The sequence below is a fragment of the Athene noctua genome, chromosome 2 (genome assembly GCF_965140245.1).
Source record: "Athene noctua chromosome 2, bAthNoc1.hap1.1, whole genome shotgun sequence".
Lineage (NCBI taxonomy): Eukaryota > Metazoa > Chordata > Aves > Strigiformes > Strigidae > Athene > Athene noctua.
Window position 1 is genome coordinate 82,664,819 of NC_134038.1, and position 15,821 is coordinate 82,680,639.

The window sequence follows — 15,821 nt, forward strand, 5'->3', positions numbered from 1 at the left end:
TTAAGATTAGAAAGAAAAAACAGGACGAGAGAGACCAACTTCATAGATAAGCTTTAAAACAAGGACAAATAAGCGAGTAGAAAGCAACAGGAGTTTTGTGTGGATTGTGTGGTGCGAAGGTCAGTGTCTGCTTGAAGCTAGCTAATATGGCCAAGTGTAGTTTATAAAAGAGACATCAATGTTTTGATGCTGAAGTTTTGCCTGTTTTAATCTGTAACTGTTTTTTACTGAACAGGGTTTATCTATCATTGAATAGTTACAAAGCAGAGACGACACATTAACTAACCTTGAACTGGAGACTGACAGTGGGTTTTCGATGCTTGCTTCCACATTTAAGAGTGTCTTGATTGTTGCGACTTGAAACATGTTCAAATAGATCATAGATGAAATCAAGACTGAAATGGGAAAAAGAATATCTCTAAAGCGTATCTTAACAGACTATGAAGCTTACCATTATAGAATGCAAAGAAAGCACTGTCCCTTAGAAAGCAGCTCCTCCATGCAAAAAATGCTTATTGATTTTCTCCATAATCTTATTAAGCAGCAGATTTTGCCTTTGCACAATTTATGCAGGGGAGAAAAAAACCCCAATCCAACCCAAAGCAAGACAAGGAGGCTCCTTCTTCTCCACTCCCAAAACATCACTGGGGAAATGAAGCATAAAGTCCTTACTGCATTTTAGTCCACTCAGCCAAAACTCCAGCTGACTGTAATGGGAACTGTACCTGAACAAAGACTAAAAAATAAAACTTCCATCTTGTTTGGGGCCATAACACAAAATAACCACTCACATGAGCCTCACTTTCAGACACCAGCTGGTGTATGCCGTTTTCTACCCTATCAGGCAGGTATCCTCCTACTGCTTCTACAGAAACACAGACCTTTTAACTCGAGCTCCAGACAGATGTCCGTGCAAGAGCAAAACCAGGCCCCGCAGCTTTAACTCATTTATTACTTTTACCTACATACTTCAACTGACAGATGTTATGTCAGATATGTCATGAAACTAGAACAAACACCACAGAGAGGTAAGTGCTTATTAACAGCTTCCCCTGCACAGAAGGGCTTAAGGGATTTACAAATAAGCAACTAGCGCAGCAAAGCAGGATGGCTGGACAGGATGGGTGAGGACAGCAGCTGAGACAGCAACAGCCAGGCTCAGCTCCCTCCAATTCTGTCACTCCTCTGTGTGTCTTGGAGTCTCATCCATATAGCCAAAAAAAGGGATGTGGTACAGCTCTGGCTCCCAGCCTACCACTGTAAGGATCTTGAGACCTTACACAGCAGAATGACAGTACCAAAGACATCCAAGCTCAGACTTTCAGAAACATAAATCTTTATAGAAATTCTCCCTTTGAACCAATTACTACATGGCAATTTGCACTGTGGTAGGGTCTCTGACATCAAGCTTTCAACCAAATTGGGGAATGACATAAATACAAGCAAATTGGGGTGTATTTGAAGAAAAAAAACATGCTTGCATGCTGCCTATGAGGCACCCCGAAACAGTTAAAAACCATCACCAGCTTTCAGGCATCCTTACTCACCACTGAATAGCAAATGAGCAATCTTAGTAACTCCCTCAACTGAACAGGGATGAGGTACTGTACAATGTGGGAAAACCTGACTTTTTGAGAAATGATTACAGTCCGATCTGCCTACAGGCACCTCTGGTATTTCTTCTATGCTCATTTCAACTCTGTTAAGGTCTGATGCTATGCAGCATCTAACATATTCAACTCCTGACAGAATTAGTTGGTGAACCCTGGCAGAAAGAGGTGATACAATACCACTTAACATCATGTCCTAAACAAATTTGCAGAAACGTACCTGCTTTCACGTAACAAGTTCAGAAGATCATCTCTGAAAGTATCTCTGTTTTTCTCCAAGATCCCCCTGACATCATACTGGACCTAGCAGGAAACAGAGCTGATTCAAACAACAAGCCAAGTAGTCAGGCACCTCTGACAAGAGCAGTACTGTAGAAAGCACTGAGAGAACAGAGTGCTTTAGTTAAGTCTGAGCAGCCTCAGGGCAAAATTAAGCTAATGAAAACTCCATCTGGAATAATTTCAAGAAATAAAGAAAAGAAAATTACCTCCCCAGCGTAGTGCTTCACTCCAAAGTTGTGAACCGCAACTCTTGGTTTTACATAAAAAGGATTGTTCTAATTGGAGGGGAAAGAAAAGAGAAAAATATTGGGGAGGGGGTGGTCAGGGAGTGGAATGATACAAAGGGACACATTATCCTCTCAACCCAGACCTAATCAAACCCTTGTCTTCCAGTGAACTCCCTGGAAGATTAGTGCTCCAAAAGCAAACAACCAACTTATAACGATAATAGGATTTGTTAGTCTGGGCTGCTTCAAATGCAGTAATAACAGATTTATAGTATCTAAAAAGGCATTATACTAAACCTGACCCCATCTGGCAGAACCATCTATTAATGGCACTTTGAAAAATAAGGCTCTGTCTTAAACTGGCAGTTATGAAGATTGGTGGATATGCTTGTATTCCAGAAATTCTCAAAAATAATTCTAGGGTCACAAATAAAGGTAACACTAATCTGGACAGAGCAAACAGCAACCTTTCAGTAAATGACACCAAGGTGAATACTTAATTAAATCAAAGGAAACTGAAGATCTAAATAATCTGAGTTCCTGCAGGTTGTCAGAGTTCTAAGAGCAGAATTTGGCTTATTCACCAATACAGAAACCTTTACCTGGACAGTAACAACAATATGTTCTTGAGGGTAAGCGACTCAGTCTTGACAAGAAATGACATGAATTGCCATGGAAGTAGGATCATATCCAAACCAGCTTCTACAACTATGCACCCATATATTTGAACCATGAATTTCTACAGAAGCAAAGACACCCTCCATAATTTGCACAGAAAACATGAGCAAAACATCACATACAGCATGCTGGATATTCAATTTCTCCAGCAAGGTGGAGTCAGTAGCTTGAGGAAAATGGCTCTCTTCATTGATGAGCGCCAGCAGCCCCAGTTTCTAGGACAGCAAGAAGAGGCAGAAAATTAGTGCACAGATGGACACAGATGTCCCCAGTTTGTAAAAATCGGAGTCCTTGAAGTTGTATGCTGAGAGGAGCAAAACCACTTGTACATGACTAAAATCCCACACTCATAGAGGACTGCAATCCTATTTTTCTGGAAACACTCCTTTTAAAACATACATCATATGATACATGGGCAAAATAAAGAAAAAGAAGCTACTGGAAGAAGCAACAGTTCTCCTGATGTAGGCAGGTTTTAGGTGCATGCAATGACATTGCCTCAGAACATATCCCCAGCCTCCAAGATCTCCAACGATCAGGAGTCCCTTAAATCTGTTTGTGTAAACAGCCTTTCAAAAATTTTTCTTCCATAAAATTATCTACTCAGTTGTTGAACCAATGCTAACTTTTAGCATCCACAGTGCCCAGTGGCACAGCAAAAGATATACAGTTTAACTAACATACTTCGTGAAACACAGCCTCCCTTTGCTTTGCATATGCATCTGTGTAATTTCCTTTGATGTTCCCTACATCTCATACTACAAGAGATGGTAAACGAAGCAAGCTTCCCTGCAGTTATAGCAGGTCCAGCAAGCTTCTGTTTGATACAGTCTCTCGAAGAACACAGTTCTACAGGTGCACATTTTAATATGCCACTCCCCATCGGTCCAGAGCAGCTCCTGACAAAGCACACCATCCTGACTGCCTGCTGCCATCAGTTTCTGTGGTTGTCTAAACTCATGCAGCCACACACCCTGCTACAGAGATAAACTCACACAGCCTGCTTGTACTGCTAGCAGAAGTGAACATGGATGAAATGATATATAACAACTTTGTCTTTGTCATTCAGCTGCAGTTATAATTTCTATGCCATGAACTCAGACTTCATCTGCTACTCACCACTAACGTTCCTAGCAATAACTCTCAGAAACTTCATGCTCTTTTACATGTTCCTCTAGTACAAATCAGAACATAAACAAAATTATGGATGAAGCCAAACCTGGCAGTCAACAAATTAAGATTTTCTGCATTCCATGAAAAGCCATTACGAGAGCAAGACACTGTCATTCCTTCTGTCCCCTCCCTTTATTCTTTTTTAATCATCTCCAAATACTGCCTTTGTATATAATCACACACTGTTAAAAGTTACTGCAAAGAAAGATACCTATATTGATCTTCTAATATATTCTACAGTATATACATGCATGAAAATGATCTGATTAAAAGTGCACGACTTAAACATCTGAGATCCACCATTGTCTTCACTTGTTCTTTGTGTTGGCAAGTGTTTTAAAGACACTATTTCCTCAGAACACAAACTAGAAAGAGGTACCAGTATCAAATTCTTTATTACCTTTTCAATAAGATCCAAACACTCTCCATTGTCTGTCCAGTCAATATCCTCCCAAATTAGTCCTTCCCTAAGGAAAATAAGGAGGGCCTTTTTATTGAGAACTAAGACAAAATTATTTTAGATATAGACATAGGAGGAGCTGATGTATTTATCTTGCAAATTACAGCAAGATTAGCTTGCTTTAAAAAAATACACATGTCCAGACAGAGATTTTGAAAGGAAGCAAAGGTAGATGGGAACTCAGATTTCAAATGAATACTGGTATTTTCAAAATTCTTTCAAATTTCATCTGTATCTCTTACCTGCTGTATTCCAGTTGCTCCAAGGAAAAGATGTGCTTGTTGAAATATTCCTGAAGCTTTTCATTTGCATAGTTAATATTGAACTGCTCAAAACGGTTTACCTAAAGAGACAAGAAATTTAAAAAAATGCATACACTCCAAGTATTGTACTTTGCAAACAAGGAATTCATTTAAGTCATAACATGTTTAATAATCAAGTTCCAGTGAAGATGACAAAGTTATGTAGAACAATGAAACATAAATATCAGACAATCCATTTGAACAAACTTTTGAAACCTACCTCAAAGTTTTCAAATCCAAATATGTCCAAAATTCCAATGGACTTGAAGTCTTCCTTGCTCCTGATTCTGCTGTTGATTTTCTTAATGACCCAAGCGAAACACTGAGAATAAAGTGCCATAGCCATAGAATCTCTGCTGTCTATTGCCTGCATTAAAGAAGGAATAAACAACACATCAATGACCCCCGTAACTGAGAACTTACCAGACTTTGCTGGTCAGCATCCTTTGCACAGCATAAAGCAATGTATAATGCAAGCAGGTTTGTATTCCTGTGTACCTTGACAGCAATTGTATTAACAGCTGCAGTGTCACGATCTAAGCTTTAACAGCGTCGGTTACAAAAGCTGTACACCTATGTGGCTTTAAAATTACATTTCAAGGTTAAAGCATTCAAAAATTAGGAAATTACAAACTTAAGGTATGGAGGAAGAAAAGAGAAGGGTAGGAAATAACACCTTAATTTATCTCTTTCTAGAGGCAAGCATAATGTTATATATACATATTTCTAATCCCCCTCTTGTAAATAATAAAAATATTTCTGCGAAAAGTTTTCAAGAACACCCACTGGAGACAAATGTCCATAATGAAAAATATCAGCCTACATGATTAGAATTTGAAAAAAATGGTAAACAATCAGGCTTAATAAGAACAACAAGAGCCAAGCTACAAGCCCTGGCCAGAATGAGAGGATGGAAACTATTGAGATTTCTAAAAGTCCAATTAATAACCTTCCCAAAACCCCTATGTAGTATATTTGATAGCAACTCTGATGCATGAGCTAAGCTTCTGTTCCTGAGTGACAAATGATTTCCCTGGACTTGAAGACCAAGCCATATATTTAACAGACCCTAAAAACATGTCGAAACTGAGATGCTTTTACCTGTTGTATACTAAGAGGTGTTAGGATTTCTTCTCCCCTGAGTATCATTGATCTCTGTGTCAATGCTTCAGTTAGTTGTGTGGAGTCCAACCCCAGTAGTTCAGCAGATCTACCCAGAGCTGGCGAAAAAGAGACAAATACAAATATGTCCTTAAATATATAAGGTTATGAAACTAATTTGCTGTATTATTATTATTATTGCTAACGCCACCACCACTTAATAAGCTTCTAAAATTATGGGGATTAGAGATAAAAACACAACTAGAAACGCTAGGATATGTTTTTGCTGCTCAGGAAAAGGCACAGTATCATAAATACACACAACTGAAGGAATTTAGCAGTAGAAATTAATCACAAGTCAGAAATATTCACCTTCCTCTTAATGTAACATGTCAAGGACTCAAACTTACACTAACATATTTTTCCAGATACAAACAGTAATTCACTCTTTGTTGACATGAATGGGTTTCAGCTTCCCTCAGGATGATGAGGATAAAGAAAACCCATTAGATGTTTTTCTTACACGCATGCTTTGATTTGCAATTGTGCTATGATGTGGTATATTAAGCAATATGGAATGCTACTGCTTATTGTCATATTTGAACAAACATTTAAAATGCTCACCAGGCCAGTCTTTAGACATACCAGCACATACTTTCAGATTTGCAATTGAAATAGTAAAAGCTCTAACAAAAGATACCTTCAGTGGAGATCTCACTTAAGGAACGTATTTGAACACTTATTTTTTATCAATCTGAGAATATTTCAAAGAAGGAATTAAAATGGAATTTCACTACTATTAATGGAATAAATATGTGCCCAAGGTCTTCCCTAGTTAAGACCTAACAGACTAATTTTCCTTATCTGTCAAAAAACCAAAAATAACATTCTAATCAACATTTACAGATGCTAAAAAGCAGTAAGACCCTTTCACTGTTTGTCCTTGACATGGTCAGATACACTAGCAACAAATATAGCTTTCACAGCCTCAAGAAACATTTATATTTGGATGCACAGCCTTCTTACCTGTCTTAAAGGACACCTGTGCCCCACCAGCAGTGATGAACTCAACATTTCCTAGATGCAAAATGCCAGCCAACAGCCTCAAAACTTCTCGCACCTCCTCCTTGCTGAACTGCATCACTTCCATTGCAGTCTGGAATGACATGTGAGCTTCTTCGATAAGGTGCACACTGACTCAAAAATGGGGACAAGGACAAACCCACCAACTGTGTTGTCAGGCCTTAGAAAAGCAAGTCAGGACTGACAGAGAGCTGGTGGGAGTTAACTCCTTTGGTTTCATCCCAAATCAAATACACTGTAAGACGTGACAGGCCATCTTGGAACATGTTAAGTATCACTGGTTTTAAGAAATCTCCTTTTGATGCTGTAAGGATGCTGTAATTTGCTTTCAAACTCTTCATTAAAATTGTATAAATATTGGAATGCCCTACTGAGTCATGCATCAGACATGATTTCACTAATTTGCATTAGGAGTTGATAACCTCCTCTGAGTTTTTACAAAATCTTGCCAATTAGCCTGGTAGGTAACAAGGCATGGGGGAGGAAATGCAGCAACATCTAAGATTTGCACATTTCTTGTCTCAACATCAGAGAATTCAGAGGAGAGAATTCAGAGGAGACCTTCTGCAGCATATTCTGGGTGAGCCATAATGCCCAAACACGCATCTTACCAGTGTAGTCTCACATCTTACAGCAAAACTGAGCAAGAAAGAGAGATCTACATAAAATGTGTTGAATTTATGAATAACCCATATGGCAACAATCAAGGCTCAACTACATAAATGAGGAGAATAGAAAATCTCTATCTAACTGAATATTAAAACGAGAGGAGAAACATACACTTTTCTCTGACACAGAAGGGGTAAGTAATTGTATGTCTTTTGAAATTACTAGAATTTCCCAAATTTGAGTCTAATACAAGCCTGTCTAAGAGCAGATCACAGTTTTATACCCTTACAGTTAGGCTCATCACATTACGTTCACTGCAGGTGTCTGACAGATGACACAAGACATATTTTATCTTTCATAAATCATCAATTAAAAAATGAAAAGCCTCAGACTCATCACAGAATTAAAAGCAGTGAACAGATGATTGAAGGTTTATTTTGTATAGAAGACCTTTCGCAATAGAGCTCTCAGAAAGGCAGCAGCATTAGGAGTTCATCTGCACGCTCACCGTGCGCTTCCTCTCTGCCTCCTACAAAAAAGTTTCACTTAAGTAACAGTTCTGGGACTTAAACCATAATAAAAATAGGCAAAGGAGATGACTATAATAGGAAAAGCCAGGCAAGGGCAAACTGTGGGGTTTCTGCCCTCCTCCTGCCCTGGGAATGCAGCATGGCAGCCTCAGCCCCTGCTCCAAGCCTGCCCACAGCACGCAAGCATCACCTGCCCAGCTGATTTCATGCTCTGCATACCCTGGAACAATTAGCACAAATTAAATGTCACACTAATCAACTTAAGCTTGTGACTACAATATAGATAAGTTACCAACTTTTCCAACAGCTCCTTCTGCCATACTTGATGAGGATTTTTTACACTAAATAACTGCTGCATCCACTACACACTAATTTGTCAGTCTGGCAAAGAGATTAACATAAATAAGCAAAAATAGTTTGGTGAAGGGCATAAAACCAAATCTTTTGTCTGATTTTTAAAACCTAATACATATCACCTTGGTGATATAGTAAGCAATTAGCAATTATCTTAACAGTCAGTATAGACAAATTGCTGTAGCTAATTGGTGTGGGTATAAGATTTATAGCCATTCAGGGAAAGACTCCATCAGGACCTGGTTTTTAATCTGTGTTTACATTTTGTTCCATTCTGTTGCGTAAGTTACTCCATACAACTGGATTTCCCAGCCGCAACTTAAAGAGCCATGGAAGCCAGATGCTTCGCTCCCCACGTGCTGCACTGCGGACTTGACCCAGTAGGTGCTACGTGACCTGGGCAAAGCTTTAGGACAGAAAAACAGTGGAAGCAGACATAGCTGCACTATGAAACAATGCAGGGAAGGGCAAAGGCATGTAAATGCCTTACCGTCTTCCTAACTGATATTATTTTCATTCCAAAATGTAATAATTTCAGTAAATTACAGCACACTTTGAAATGATACAGTAAAAATCAAATATTTGAGGGAAGGTAAAGACATGCTCAAAATGACAGTGAAGTGTTATGAGAAATGTAGCTCCTTGTAAGATTAGTGCCTCAATGAGAGAGCTGCACGTGCAGGTAAGCACAAGAAGGCTTTGTCCCTTGGTCTGTCAATGGCCCCAGGTGCCTGAACCTCTAGCATTTTTAAGGCATAAAGAACTAGGGAAACAACTCACAATGACTTCCTTGAAAGAATCTTTGTCACTGATTGTCTTATCCGCTATACATCCAGACTGATTCAGGTAGTGGTAGTTCTCCGGTACAGATAAGTAAAAAGCATCTAATGAGAGGAGAGAAAAAAGAATGAGTGAAAAATCCCAAAACAAAAGCACTCCACAAATTTCTATGTCAGAGTTAAACAGCTCACAATTAATTTGGTCAGAAATTATGATGATGCATGAAACAATGTTTTATATTAAAATCAGATATGGGGTTTTGCTTTGCTGGTTTTTGCTTTCTTTAGCTGCACTATGGAGTTAACTCTACTTTTTAGCATGCAAAGACAGAAGGCCCAAAGGGAGATGCCAACATAGCTTTAGGCAATTTTTCACATACACAAATGTAATTTCTTTTGTTCAGTGGATTTATTCTTTATGAGAGAGGATTAGAGGAACCAGAATTATTTCTCTTCGTTGCTGTGGAGTTATTTAGTACCAGTGAAAATATTCAGCTTGAACAGAATGAGGCATATTTGTCCCCAAGTAATTTTCCCAGGGCCACAGCAGAAGCTGGGAGAAAAATTAATGGCAGCTGAGTGACATTCTTCAACTAAGCAGGTTGCTTTATCAAGTTGAGCTCAAATTCACACTCACTGAATTCCAGCTGAATAAATAACTAACTTCTCTGCTTGGGTCAGTGGGTTTCTGCAGTTAAATTCTCCACTGCTGTCACCATGGCTGATTGCTAGCGGAAAGCCACTACAGTTGTGTGACTTGTGCTTTGCCACTCACCTTTCTCTCTCTCTTCTATCCCTGCCAGCAGAGCATAGAATATATGATAATTTCTTTCCCCAGGGTTTTGTCTTACTACACGATTCTGTCAAAGTAAAAAATAGTTTCCATTTAAGCAATCATTTTTAAGAAATTTTATCCACAATTTCAAAGAAAATATTAAATCAAACAAAATTAACTGACCAAAATCAAATGTCAACTTACTTTTTCCAATAAATCTATGGCCAGGAAGAAAAACTTCAGTCAAGGAATAAAGTAAACAGCAATCAATGGACAAATTATTTATAATCTTCCTTCTTTCATCTGAGACAATAGGAAGAGCATCATGGTCTTTTCTTATGACATGCCTACTGCCATAACAAGATGAATAACGTAGCAACAATGATAATACTGCAGCAGTTCTAATACCAATGTGTTCCCACACCTCCTTCTCCTCCATCCCATCAAAACTGGACTTATCGTGTTCTGCATTTTAAACTACATCTGCTTTTCTTTACTTTTCCTTTTCCCTACAGCTTGGACACAGCTTTAGGGATGAAATTTGTTGCACTGCAAAACCAGCTTATGTTCAAAAGACTAGGTAGGATCTTCTTGGTATATTGCTCATTCCCATACCTCTGGTGGAGCTGGCTCACAATCCAATTTTGCCAAATGCAGGACAAATTCAAGGATTTGACCCACCCAGGCTCACACTGCAGAAATTCAACAGCTCTGCTCTTTCAAGTACTTTTCCAGAAAAGTAAGAAAGTTATCTTTGAATATAATAAATGAGGGAAATAGCTGACAAATGAAGTTATCGGCAAGAAGTCAGGCTGTTTTATCTCACCCTGTAGGAATATGCACGCTAGCAGTAGCAATACAAAATCCTGATCCTCCAAGAGATTATAAAGCCCACCTTGGCACAAAAGCATGTGTGCATGTGCACAAACACATGCAGACTTGGCTGTTACTGCTTCCCTTTTCACCTAACTCAGTTGAATTTAATTGTGCATGTTTCAGGAAGGGGTGAGAGGACAGACAAGGGTGAGCCACTTCTCTCAGACCACCACAGAGGAGGTATGTAGGGGCTGCCCGCAGCCAGGGGTAAAATCACCAAATGAGGATACAATCTATAATTCTTCCTCCCTGAATGTTTCCTTTCTGACAGATGTTCAGCTGAATAAACTTCCCAAAGCGACTTGAGTTGTTGTTGTAAACAGTCTTTGCATTGCCAAAAGCTTCCATAATTGGGCTGTGAAAATACAGAAGGACAAGAGTATTAACATGTGATCAGCATGCCAACAGTTTCACATGGGACGGGTGAAAGAAATAGCACTCTGAAAAGCTCACTTCTGACACCCTCCTCAGCCACAGCCTACATCCTTAGTATTATCCTCAATTTATAAACAACAGGCCACTCAATTTTCTATCAAAAGATGCAAGTATTCAAGCAACAGGAAGATTAACCATACTAAACTACTCTGCAGCTTAATCTGTAATTGCTCAAAAGATGCATGCCTTTCTCATTGCAGTACTCAAATTGTAGAAATAAGAAATCTCAGCACATGCAAACTGCTAGACAGATATAGGGGAAATAGTCATTGTTCTAAGGCAATTTAAAAAAATAACTACATCAAGATACAGCAAGTAAAAAAGAGGTGAAGCATGATAAACAAAAGTAAAAGCATCTCAAATTGCCTTTTTTTTTTAATAGTTTAGAACCATGTGTTATTTCATTTGAACACTTGAGGGATTTTTGCTTGCATAGAGTGTGTCTGATTTATCTGAGGCATTTACTCATCTGCCTTATCAGTCCTTCTTATCCTCCCTTTCTTCAGCATGCTTTTACCACTTGCACACTCCATCCTCACCATGCTGTATCTTGTTCCACTTTATCCCCAGGCTACACAAACCAAACCAATGGTTTCTCTCTCCCACCAGCCTTTTCCCTCACTCTGAATTCAGCCCCACACAAAAATATAAGCCACCACTAAAGCATCGTCCACTTCAAAACTCCGCATCTTTTTCTTCATTAAGGTGTATACCACTGTGCTCCCAACTTGCTCGAGCAGCCCAGGTAATTTTGTTGAATGGAAAATTTCTCCCTTTCCAGTAGTCATTTTGTTGTCCAGTATATGCACCCACATCTTTAATTACATTGCAAGCTCTTACTTCAATGACAAGGCTTATGTCTTCTGGAAAAAAAACAAAAACCTGTGTATTGAAAGATCTAGTACCTGCTCTCAAGAATAGCTTGCTCAACACAGGAGGTCTTCTCTCTGCAGGACAGCTCCAGTGAATGTTGGCTCATTGCAGACAAGAACTTGAGAATTAGCTTAGTGCTTTCTGTCTTACCAGCACCACTTTCACCACTGAAAGAAGAGGAGGAAAGCATTTGTACAGTTCCACCTGCCAGGAGAAAAGCCCTCCGGCCAGCCCTCCAAACTCTAAATTACTGGAGGTCAGGGAGTGTGAGGTGATTAGAAATTATACTCAGACAGCAGCAGAATACCCTTTTAAATTTGCTGAATATGACATTCAACACAAAATGCAAACTATCTTCAGACTTCATATCACTGTTCACACAGCATTTCAAGGCACTGATTGTGTAAGGATGTACACAAAACCCATGAGGCAACGAAGAGCTGTCTGAATACAAACAACTATCTAACAATTCTCACCAACATGGAAAACCGAATTTAGAATAAAAGCATTGCAATGGTCAGGGAGAAAGTCCAGAATACGAATTAAGCTGGGAAAGTTTGCAATTATGTTGCAGCAGTCTAGGTAAGCAGGGAGCCCTGCTGTGAGAAGAAGGAGGTTAGAGACACCCAATACATATTATAACACATAACAATTACTAGTGTAATACATACTGATATTCTTAGATACATAATCTTTAAACTAACTTCTGATATGCACATCCAAATAAACCAGATACACGAGTTCAAAATATACAATTTTCACCTCTCATCACTGTCACTGGAGATGTAAAACCTCTCATCTTCACCCATAGCAGAACAAAGCTACTTGATAATACTAAATTGACATTTTAAAAACAAACTGTTAATAAGCAATCTTGCTGATACAAACAGAAGGCAATATACTCAATTTCTCTTCAAAACTATCTCTAAAAAGGGAAGGTATAAATTTGGCTCATTTCCCCAGTATCATTTCCCTTCAATTATGTAGCCTTATAATTAAAACACACCATGAGCCATTAACAAACGAAACTTGCAGCTAAAGTTTGTCTAGTTCGCTTAGTTGTCATCTGAAGTAATCTCATTATATCCTAAACTGCAGCATAATTCCTAGTTTTCCTAATTCCTAATTAAGATGTGCCTAATTCCAGTCTACTCCCAATGAAAGGAGGTACATTTTGGTTTTATCCTACCCTTTTCATTGTAGCAAGTGGGAGTTTTGTCACTGACTTTCACGGAACATTACTGGGCATGTGGAGCAAGCTTAGTTTATTTGACAGTCTTTTGTTGTGCCACTGCTGAGTAGTGACCCTGGTGATTTTAGGCTATGGCAAAGTCTAATGATGCTTTCTAGTAAAAAGCTAAGAAGAAAGGTACATCAAAGCAGCATGGCATTTTCAGGCAAGTGAATGCCAACAATTAGAATCAGAGTCTTTAAAATATTTCATAAAACTTCATACAAAGATATGCTACCTGCTGATATGTTCCAGCAGGTATGATTCATCTATCATACTTACATCAACTCAAAAAAATTCTGTAGTATTTTTGTTTTATCTTTGATATCTGGGCTTTTTGGTATTTGCTCCCTTTCTCTTTGCAGGCCCTCAGTCACTCATGCTCCTTTGCCAACAAAGCAAATATTTAATATTCCTTACTGCTAGCTTTGAAAGAGCTTCACAAACCCTTGCACTATCCTTGTCTAGTGAAAAAAATCATCAAGTGATACACACCTCTTCCTGCCTAAATTCTAAACCTCTGAGCAGCGTATAATAGCTCAACAGCAGGGATATGGGTGCCAAGGAGGACATCAGCTCTTTCACTGACATCATCCTTCTGTCCCCACCTTCTGTCCCATGTTCTGGAGCACCTGTAGCGCTATGGAAGGTGAACGTTACCCCACCATAAGAGCAATTCTACAAGTGAGATACTCAAAGCTGATGGAAAAATACTTCCTGTGCCTATCTCTGGTACAGTTGGTATTACACACAATAATATGCTCTTGATATTTTCTTAAATCAGGAGGGGCTCAAAACTGGATCAGGCCGAAGATCTACCTGACCAGTGTCCTATCTCTGACAGTTGCCATATAGAGATGTCCAAGGAAGACATGCAATACTTCCCTTCTGTGTTCTTTCAGCTTTCAGTTATTTGCTGTTCAGAGGGTTCCTGATCTAAATCTGATTTCTATGTGTCTTGAAACTCTCAACAGATTTATCTTCTATGAGCTTCTAGTCATACTCCCTTAAAAAGCATATGAATGTGCCTTGTTTTGGATCTGCCCCCTATTAGCTTCATCTGATGCCCTCTAATTCTCATATTGGAAGAAGAAACCAACAACTTATCACAGCACTCCCTCTCTCTGCTGTGCATGACTTCATGCTAAGTCCCCCCAGTTAGAGCTGCCCATCTCCATTAGCCACTCCCCATACGGAGCCACACTGTACTTCTGGTTGCTCCTTTTTGTTGCCCTCTGAACCACCCCCAGTTCCAGAGTCCTGGATATCAAGCAAGGGGGAAAAACACTACTAAAAATTACTCAAATATACTATCAGAGGATGGATTTACCCCGTGTTCTCTATTAATCCACCAGTAACTGCTCTATTCAGTTTTACAATTACTATCAAGCACCGAGTGGATGTATTCCTGAAGCCCTCTGGCATGACAGTAATATCTCACCCCTGCAGAGGAACCAATAGTTTTATGTGCATCAAGTCAGCTCTGCATTTTTCCTTTACAAAATGCTTTACAAAAAATGGTTATTAATAATGAGATGAAAATCAAAAACAAGCATGCTAAACTTTAAAGTTGTTTCTTCAACCCTACTGTACATAATACACTAACGATAGGCTAAGTGGGATTAATCTTTCAGACTCTTTAGAAAGTCTGCACCTAACAAGAAGTTGACATGGTCAGTAAAAGGGTGAATTTTTTAGTGCACAGTCAGCCTTTCCAACAACCTTTCCACCCCATGAGTTTAAGTGCCCAGCTCGTTCCACACCACCACATTCAGTATTGGGAATATATTGTGTGACAGCAACCCACAAGGCCCCCACTTAGGGGACCTTTAGACTTTCTCCATGACTTGTTCCACACAGGCCATTTTGCTAAAGGCACAGCAGCCTGGAGTCTGGACTGCCGCAGTGGAAAAAGAGGTCACCAAGAGAGACTCTTCATTCTGAAGGACATAACACAAGTGAGGTGGTATCAACACTTCTCTAAATACTCCTCAATTCTGCCTGCTGGCTTTAAAATCCCAAAGACAAATACACACAGACAAAATAGGCCCCTTTCAGCAAATACTGTTCATCAAACACACATATGAATTTTGGTGTCAGTCCCCTAAGAACGTCTTACTATCACAAGTCTGGGTCTCATCCAAAGAGTACTTTGGTTCACAGTGATTTTCAAGCTGAATAACAACAATATCAGGCCATCAGATGATAACAGAGAACAAACTGGTGTCAGACTGTGATTTCCCACTTGCAGCACTGACTTGAGTGTCATTCAGGGTGACTGTTGCTGCTTCTTTGACTGCTTTACACTTCGAGTGCTTTAAAGCCAATCAACTGCCACTGTATCTGAGAGTAAGAGCACGTGTTTGCTTGCGCATGGACTCGACCACCTTTAACAGAGCAGCAACAAAAGAACCCCTTAAAGACAGTCTCCTATTCTTACAAT

General features: G+C 39.2%; 1 protein-coding gene across 1 annotated transcript in view; it reads right to left on the reverse strand.

Annotated features, from left to right (window-relative positions):
• Positions 1–15,821, reverse strand: part of MYO10 (myosin X) — a 173,095-nt gene that overhangs the window by 58,512 nt on the left and 98,762 nt on the right. Inside the window, exons 5-18 of the mRNA XM_074899540.1 lie at positions 12,180–12,314; positions 11,070–11,194; positions 10,168–10,181; positions 9,964–10,048; positions 9,190–9,293; positions 6,860–6,989; positions 5,834–5,952; positions 4,953–5,099; positions 4,673–4,773; positions 4,371–4,437; positions 2,920–3,012; positions 2,099–2,167; positions 1,831–1,913; positions 287–395 (exon numbers count right to left, since the gene is read on the reverse strand). Of these exons, the coding sequence (XP_074755641.1) occupies positions 287–395; positions 1,831–1,913; positions 2,099–2,167; positions 2,920–3,012; positions 4,371–4,437; positions 4,673–4,773; positions 4,953–5,099; positions 5,834–5,952; positions 6,860–6,989; positions 9,190–9,293; positions 9,964–10,048; positions 10,168–10,181; positions 11,070–11,194; positions 12,180–12,314 (1,381 nt within the window). The remainder of the gene's footprint in view (positions 1–286; positions 396–1,830; positions 1,914–2,098; positions 2,168–2,919; positions 3,013–4,370; positions 4,438–4,672; positions 4,774–4,952; positions 5,100–5,833; positions 5,953–6,859; positions 6,990–9,189; positions 9,294–9,963; positions 10,049–10,167; positions 10,182–11,069; positions 11,195–12,179; positions 12,315–15,821) is intronic.